This window comes from Salvelinus sp. IW2-2015, unplaced genomic scaffold, assembly GCF_002910315.2.
Source record: "Salvelinus sp. IW2-2015 unplaced genomic scaffold, ASM291031v2 Un_scaffold2598, whole genome shotgun sequence".
Classification (NCBI taxonomy): domain Eukaryota; kingdom Metazoa; phylum Chordata; class Actinopteri; order Salmoniformes; family Salmonidae; genus Salvelinus; species Salvelinus sp. IW2-2015.
In genome coordinates this window covers 64,118-73,001 of record NW_019943906.1, presented here as the reverse complement: position 1 = coordinate 73,001, position 8,884 = coordinate 64,118, and the positions used below count along the sequence as shown (strand labels likewise).

The following is an 8,884-nucleotide window of genomic DNA, read 5'->3' as shown; positions in this document are numbered from 1 at the left end:
GGAAGTCTGTCCTCCTGTTACTGTAGTGAGCAGCTTGATGTACCAGACCCCTGGACAGGACACTAGTCTTATCCGTGTTTCTGTAGTGAGACAGCTTGATGTACAGTGAACCCCCTGGACAGACACTAGTCTTTCTCCTGTTTTGTAGTGAGACAGCTTGATTACAGGACACCCCCTGGACAGGACACTAGTCTGTCTCCTGTTCTGTAGTGGAGACAGCTTGATGTACAGGACACCCCTGGACAGGACACTAGTCTATTCTCCTGCTTTTCGTAGTGAGACAGCTTTGATGTACTAGGACACCCCCTGGACAGGACACTAGTTATTCCTGTTCTGTGTGAGACAGCTTAGATGGTACAGGACACCCCTGGACAGGCACTATCTACTCCTGTTTCCCTGTAACAGTGAGACAGCTTGATGTAAGGGAACCCTGGACAGGAACACTAGTCCTATCACAGGGCAAGGCTCTTGCTAAGAGACATTCATCCCTTTTATTGACCCAGAGAAAGCTGTCAGGTTGTGGAGCACATAGTACGCTCGGTCAATGAGACAACTGTGTTCCTAAAACCCAAAAGAAGTTGGCAGAATGCAGACACTAACAATGTAACCATAATAAAAAACGATGATCATTTTACATTTCAGTAATTTAGTAGACGCTTTAAATCAGAGCATTTAGTTGGGGAGAACACCAAAACACTCAAGATCAAGTCATTACAGTATCAGCCTAAATCAGTTACCAGGAAGATTCAAGTAGCCGCTATCAGCTAAATCAGTTACCAGGAAGATTCAAGTAGCCACTATCAGCTAATCAAGTTACCAGGAAAATCAAGTAGCGCTATAAGCTAAATCAGTTAATGGTAAGATCAATAGCCACTTCAGCTAAATCAGCTTACCAGGGAAGTCAAGTTAGCCACTATCACAGCTTAAATCAGGGTGATGCCTCTCCCTCCCCTGTCCCCTGGGCCAGACACCCCTCTCCCTCCCCTGTCCCCTGGGCCAGACACCCCTCTCCCTCCCCTGTCCCCTGGGCCAGAACCAGACTCCCGAGTCGGTGACTGGAAACCGCGTGCATCTGGACCTCTGCTCCAAGAGGGAGCATGTCGCTCTCCAGCTGGATCAGCGTCTCTTCACCACGGGTCTCTTCACCACGGGTCTCTTCACCACGGGTCTCTTCACCACGGGTCTCTTCACCACGGGTCTCTTCACCACGGGTCTCTTCACCAAGGGTCTCTTCACCACGGGTCTGTCATGTTACAGCACATGAAGATAGAAATGTACAACAGATAAGGATTGTCTTGGCAGATAGAAAAGGGAACGTTGTCGACTCTAGTCACTGTTCAGGAGTACGTAATGACACAGAACATTCAGATAGAAATGTGGTGTAGAACAAATATGATTGTCTCAAAATAGGGAAAAAATGCTAACATAGCTAAAAATCAGCTTGTTGCAGGTACGTGGGAATAATTTGATGACATTTAAAATTAAATTAAAAGACCTGCTATAGCTGAATAAACTGAAATGATGGTGCCAAGAGTGTAAAATGTATACAACGTAATTTCTATGTAAATGACTGTAAATTGCTGTAAAAGTSTCTGCTAAATGGCATATGTTAACATATAATACTTTTCTTTAAAAGTTGCAATTGTCTGTTAAAATAAGGACTGGAGTGAGCTCTGTCTGTTCTCTATCTGCAATGTTCAAAACGTCTTTCAGATCACTGAAAACACCCCTCCTCACCTCTTCTTCAGCCCCGTCTCCCTGATTGGCTCCCTCTCYGAGGTCTGGAGCCTGATTGGCTGCGTGGCTCAGGGGCGTGTCCTCCTCCAGAGCAATGTGTCGTGCCACCATCCTACCCTCTACTGTGTCTCTCCTTAGGATGAGCAGTTTAGGGCGCTTCCTGTCCATGTCGGGTCGAATGTAATCTAGGTTAGGCCTACTCACTGTTTATCATCCATGTTCAGTAACGTTACTGACTCACAGCAAACACAGGTCCTCCTCTGTTTTCGCCTGTAGCCTTACGACATATGAAGGTCTACACACAAAGTCTCTCGTTTCTCCATCTTGGCATTTGTGGTGGTAAGGTGTCTGGGTCGGGTCAGCTGATGTTTGGAACACTCTGAAATAAAGGAAAAAATGGCAGTCGGTATCATTATTTATTATAATATAGAAAGAACGAGGTAACAAATTACAGGTCTGAAATTATCAATATATAACCACCATTCAAAATGTTCATTCAAAATCTCAACCATTGACAACGATTGCTAGGACTAAACATGTAATTTACTGGGAACTAACATGCAAGGCCACACAGTAACATAGAAACAACAAGAAACCATGGATTTTGGCTAAATYGAAACCATCAATCTGGAGCTTGGCGGGTCACCCATGTGGGTTTCCAAGGCTACATGCTGGTGCCTTGGCGATATGTTTAGCACCGGAGAAGAAGAAAAAAAAAAAAACCCGTGGTTGTCATGGTGATCACAGCGCACTGATCGAGGGCGGCCTGGCAGAACAAAAAACAAAAAAAACGCCAAAGAAAACGCCACTGTCTGCAGAAATGCAGCAGCATAATAATAAATGCAATGCTGACGCCACTTTTCAAGATAACAGAACCGGAGTGGCAAATAGGCCTAATGGATAATATATAAACTAGCTTATTAGAAACAATTACCAGGGAGAGGGGGTGGGTGGGAAATGTAATAGCTACATTATTAAGCCTACACCTTGCAGAGTTAGAATATTATACAGGCCTTTGGGGTTGCTCTTGGAAGTTTAAACCCTGCCCATGTTTTAAATCCAACCAATCACCTAGCGGCTTAACTTAATCAATTAGTCAAACTACAAAACTCACAAGGAAACACCACATCACCCTGCTCAAGCTTTAAACACAGTACTAGCAGGGTGGAAACTGGCTGGTATATTTTGTCAAAAGGCATTCGTCAACATGCTTTGCAGAATAGTTTGTACGGTGTCTGTTCACAACACTGATAATCAATTCAGTCTTTGCCTACGTCAAACTTTCTCTAGGCCTCCAAAAGCAAGAGGCAAACCTTCTGGCATTATAACAGTCAAATTAAAATCAAACTTTTATTTATTTTTTTGGGGGGGGGGCTCAGGAATTGTGAGGGGAAACACTGAATCAATGACTGCAGCCCTGTGCTCAAATCACAATGAAGCACAGCCCCTTGTATACAGGAGTGTGGTCCTATGTTGCATGTTGCACCTAGCTACATAGGAATGCGCTAAGTCCCTCTGGATAAGTGTCTGCTAAAATGTGAAAATGTAAGCAGAACTGAGAAAAACCTCAATATCATCATGAAAATGCGTTTGGGTTATTGTAATAATATAAATCTGGTAGGCTAATTAAGACTGACTTGTGTCAAGATCTCCTTATCAACCTGTAGTTTATGAATGGGCCATCTGCAAGTTCTTGTTAGTTACAGTGTCTTGCCTTTGACAAACTCAAAACACACTGTAGCTAGCTAACTGTAACTAGCTAACACACGGTAACTAGCTAACTGTAACTAGCTAACACACTGTAACTAGCTAACTGTAACTAGCTAACACACTGTAACTAGCACGTCCAGCTGTTTCGAACTGCAGCAATGAAATCACTACAACTTCATCTGATTGTAGTGTTTTTGTTGATGAATATTACCAACACGTTTGATACATAGCTAGTGACCCACACAGCTGTTATCTACCCAAACTCTAAAACAACAACTGGAAATATGGCTTGGTTGTTGCTAGTCATTAACATGGGTAGGCGTGCATCGAAGCACTGTAGCAAAAACACACACACACAAAAACAAAACCACTTTCGTGTTCCCATCCGCCATGATTCCGCCTGGTCGCTCGTCTGATCCATGTGACTCCAACAACAGGGGATGTATTCATTACGCCGATTCTGTTGCATAACGTTTACGTCTGTGAATCCGTTTTTTTTCTCCAAACGCCTCTTCAACGTGACGTAAAAGCTGTTGGGTACTTAAACGGAAGTTGTAGTTCACGTTAATTGTATGGGAATGGCAACGCGTGGAAACCAATCTGAATAGTCTGCGAAAGCGTTCTCTCTGAAGTGAAGACCGCGGCGCGGGGTTCCTTCAACCTCTTCCAGGCGTTTATTATTTATTTTTTAAGAGACACGACTGAACTACAACTTCTAACAAAACAGAACTCAAAAGCGTTTGAAGTAACGACGTTTTGCAGCAGAATCAACGTAATGAAYACACCCCTCCTCGTTTTCAAGGACCCTCCTCTGCTGCTCACTCCCCCTCTCCCTCCCTGCATTCTCCGTCCCCGGCTCGATGTTTCCCTTCGGCGCTACTACTGAAAAACTGATCATTGCAGGAGAATGTTATGCGCTACTCAGATTTTTTTAATTMTCGTGTTATAATGATTCTGTTTTGAAAACTCCATTCGTGATTTTTGTCAGCGATGTAGCGCCAATCTTTGTTACTGATTTGCAACGTTGCAACAAATGTAAACAAACCGCTAAATTGACAGAAATTCGTTGAAAATACTCACACAGCAAAGCTTCTTCCATCGCGGCCGAAATCACGTTCGATCGTCTTCCTGTTCTCGTTCCTTTTTTTTCTTCAGGGGACTAACGTGTTGAACTGGGCATGTGCAGAACGAGCGGGAAGGGACGGCGATCGGCAAGATAATAAAAAAWAAAAAWRTTTAAGTATCGGCCAAATTGTATCGAGTCCAACTTTGAATGGGTGACCGAGTTATGTGCACTATGACTAGTGCATCACGGGACTTAATGTCTCTGAATATTATAAATGTTGTGACCTTAGTGAAGAATGATGGCAGAGGATCACGGACATTTTAGGCTAAATAAGACTAATGGCCTGATAAGACTAATTAGGCTACCCCATGATCAAACATTGCTACCCTTTCCCTTCTACGCAATCCCTTTGAGTGTCGGTGAAAACGTTAGAAAATGCGTTCTCTGTTGAATAGTRTATATATTGGGGGAGGGGTCCCGCTCATGAATGGAATCGGACCTATACCATTTATTTTATTGTTATTATTATCTGGTATGATAATTGATTTGTTCATTTGACATTTTAGTCATTTAGCAGACGCTGTTATCCAGAGCGACTTACAGTTTGTGCATTCATCGTAAGATAGCTGGGTGAGACAACCACATATCGCAGTCACAGTCAGTACATTCATCTCCAGATAGCTAGGTGGAACAACCACATATCACAGTCATAGTCAGTACATTCATCTGCAGATAACTAGTGAAACAACCACATATCACAGTCATAGTCAGTACATTCATCGTAAGATAGCTAGGTGAGACAACCACATATCACAGTCATAGTAGAGACATTCATCTTCAGATAGCTAGGAGGAGCAACCACATATCACAGTCACAGTCAGTACATTCATCTTCAGATAGCTAGTGGACAACCACATATCACAGTCATAGTCAGTATTCATCTACAGATAGCTAGGTGAAACAACCACATATCGCAGTCACAGTCAGTACATTCATCTGCAGATAGCTAGGTGGGACAACCACATATCACAGTCAGTACATTTTTCCTCAATGTAGCTATCAGCAAAGTCAGCAAAACTGACTAGGAACAAAACTGATTTTTAGATCTTGAAAAAGAGGCATATTCTAAATCAAATATGGATGAGCCAACATCTGGTAAGTAGGCCATCACACCCAACCATGTATGCTGTAAAATCAATAGGGCATCCATTCCAATGTCTCATTGGCAGGTTTTAATGTGTCACATAATTCCTAAACTCCATTCCAATACTTGGTTATTAAGAAGAAAAATATGTAATGTTGACTTCGGCAATAAAATACCACAAAACACAATAACCTGATTTCAGACGACACTTGAAAACGCTCTTCGACAGTTTGTGGGAACATAGGAAACATAAAGGTGTTGCTTTGTCCACATCATGAATCCCAACGTACACTTGAAGTCAGAAGTTTACATACAACTTAGCCAAATACATTTAAACTCACTTTTTTTCACAATTCCTGACATTTAATCCTTGTAAAATGTCCCTGTCTTAGGTCAGTTAGGATCACCACTTTATTTTAAGAATGTGACATGTCAGAATAATAGTAGAGAGAATTATTTATTTCAGCTTTTATTTCTTTCATCACATTCCCAGTGGGTCGAAGTTTACATACACTCAATTAGTATTTGGTAGCATTGCTTTAAATTGTTTAACTTGGGTCAAACTTTTCGGCTAGCTTCCCACATAAGTTGGGTGAATTTGGCCCATTCTCCTGACAGAGCTGGTGTAACTGAGTCAGGTTTGAAGGCCTCCTTGCTCGCACACGCTTTTTCAGTTCTGCCACAAATTTTCTAATAGGATTGAGTCAGGGCTTTGTGATGGACTCCAATACACAATTTTCCTCCCTCATGATGCCATATTTTTGTGAATCGCACCAGTCCCACCTGCAGCAAGACCCCCACAACATGATGCTGCCACCCTGTGCTTCACGGTTGGGATGGTGTCTTCGGCTTGCAAGCCTCCACCTTTTTCCTCAAACATAACAATGGTCATTATGGCCAAACAGTTCTATTTTGTTTCATCAGAACAGAGGACATTTCTCAAAAGTACGATCTTTGTCCCATGTGCAGTTGCAAACCGTAGTCTGGCTTTTTTATGGCAGTTTTGGAGCAGTGGCTTCTTCCTTGCTGAGCGGCCTTTCAGGTTATGTCGATATAGGACTCGTTTTACTGTGGAATAGATACTAGTACCTGTTTCCTCCAGCATCTTCAAAAGGTCCTTGGCTGTTGTTCTGGGATTGATTTGCACTTTTCGCACCAAAGTACATTAAAATCAAATTGTATTTGTCACATACCAATGGTTAGCAGATGTTAATGCGAGTGTAGCGAAATGCTTGTGCTTCTGTAACGGATGTCAAATGGCTAGCAAGTTAGCGGGTACGCGCTACTAGCGTTTCAATCAGTTACGTCACTTGCTCGAAACCTAGAAGTAGTGTTGCCCTTGCTCTGCAAGGGCCGCGGCTTTTGTGGAGCGATGGGTACGATGCTTCGTGGCGCGACCGTTGTTGATGTGTGCAGAGGGTCCCTGGTTCGCGCCCGGTCGGGACGAGGGGACGCCGTTAAAGTTAAACTGTTACACTTCTAGTTCCGACAATGCAGTAATAACCAACATGTATCTAACCTTACAATTCCACAACTACTACCTTATACCACAAGTGTAAAGGGTAAAGAATATGTACATAGATATATGAATGAGTGATGGTACAGACGGCATAGGCAAGATGCAGTAGATGGTATAGTGTACAGTCATACATATGAGATGAGTAATGTAGGGTATGTAAACATAAAGTGGCATAGTTTAAAGTGGCTAGTGATACATGTATTACATAAAGATGGCAAGATGCAGTGGATGATATACAGTACAGTATATACATATACATATGAGATGAGTAATGTAGGGTATGTAAACATTATATTAAGTGGCATTGTTTAAGTGTCTAGTGATACATTTTACATAATTCCATCAATTCCCATTATTAAAGTGGCTGGAGTTGAGTCAGTATGTTGGCAGCGGCCACTAAATGTTAGTGGTGGCTGTTTAACAGTCTGATGGCCTTGAGATAGAAGCTGTTTTTCAGTCTCTCGTCCCTGCTTTGATGCACCTGTACTGACCTCGCCTTCTGGATGATAGCGGGTGAACAGGCAGTGGCTCGGGTGGTTGTTGTCCTTGATGATCTTTTGGTGACATCGGGTGGTGTAGGTGTCCTGGAGGGCAGGTAGTTTGCCCCCGGTGATGCGTTGTGCAGACCTCACTACCCTCTGGAGAGCCTTACGGTTGTGGGCGGAGCAGTTGCCGTACCAGGCGGTGATACAGCCCGACAGGATGCTCTCGATTGTGCATCTGTAGAAGTTTGTGAGTGCTTTTTGGTGACAAGCCGAATTTCTTCAGCCTCCTAGGTTGAAGAGGCGCTGCTGCGCTTCTTCACAACGCTGTCTGTGTGGGTGGACCAATTCAGTTTGTCCGTGATGTGTACACCGAGGAACTTAAAACTTTCCACCTTCTCCACTACTGTCCCGTCGATGTGGATAGGGGGTGCTCCCTCTGCTGTTTCCTGAAGTCCACAATCATCTCTTTGTTTTGTTGACGTTGAGTGTGAGGTTATTTTCCTGACACACACTCCGAGTGCCCTCGCTCCTCCTGTAGGCGGTCTCGTCGGTTGGTAATCAAGCCTACCACTGTAGTGTCGTCCGCAAACTTGATGATTGAGTTGGAGGCGTGCATGCCACCGCAGTCGTGGGTGACAGGAGTACAGGAGAGGGCTCAGAACGCACCCTTGTGGGGCCCCAGTGTTGAGGATCAGCGGGGTGGAGATGTTGTTACCTACCCTCACCACCTGGGGGCGGCCCGTCAGGAAGTCAGGACCCAGTTGCACAGGGCGGGGTGAGACCCAGGGTCTCGAGCTTGATGACGAGTTTGGAGGGTACTATGGTGTTAATGCTGAGCTGTAGTCGATGACAGCTCTCACATAGGTATTCCTCTTGCCAGATGGCTTAGGGCAGTGTGCAGTGTGGTGTCAGTGTGGTTGCGATTGCGTCGTCTGTGGACCTATTGGGTCGGTAAGCAAATTGGAGTGGGTCTAGGGTGTCGGGTAGGGTGGATATGGTCCTTGACTAGTCTCTCAAAGCACTTCATGATGACGGAAGTGAGTGCTACGGGCGGTAGTCGTTTAGCTCAGTTACCTTAGCTTTCTTGGGAACAGGAACAATGGTGGCCTCTTGAAGCATGTGGAAGCAGACTGGGATAAGGATTGATTGAATATGTCCTTAAACACACCCCAGCTGGTCTGCGCATGCTCTGAGGACGCGGCTGAGAATGCCGTCTGGGCCTG

At 44.1% G+C, this 8,884-nt stretch overlaps 1 protein-coding gene across 1 annotated transcript in view; it reads right to left on the bottom strand.

Annotated features, from left to right (window-relative positions):
* Positions 1-4,612, bottom strand: part of LOC112074349 (uncharacterized) — a 21,003-nt gene extending 16,391 nt beyond the window's left edge. Inside the window, exons 1-4 of the mRNA XM_024141538.2 lie at positions 4,528-4,612; positions 1,738-2,116; positions 941-1,243; positions 500-561 (exon numbers count right to left, since the gene is read on the bottom strand). Of these exons, the coding sequence (XP_023997306.2) occupies positions 500-561; positions 941-1,243; positions 1,738-1,905 (533 nt within the window). The 5' untranslated portion in view covers positions 1,906-2,116; positions 4,528-4,612. The remainder of the gene's footprint in view (positions 1-499; positions 562-940; positions 1,244-1,737; positions 2,117-4,527) is intronic.
* Between the last annotated feature and the right edge of the window lie 4,272 nt (positions 4,613-8,884).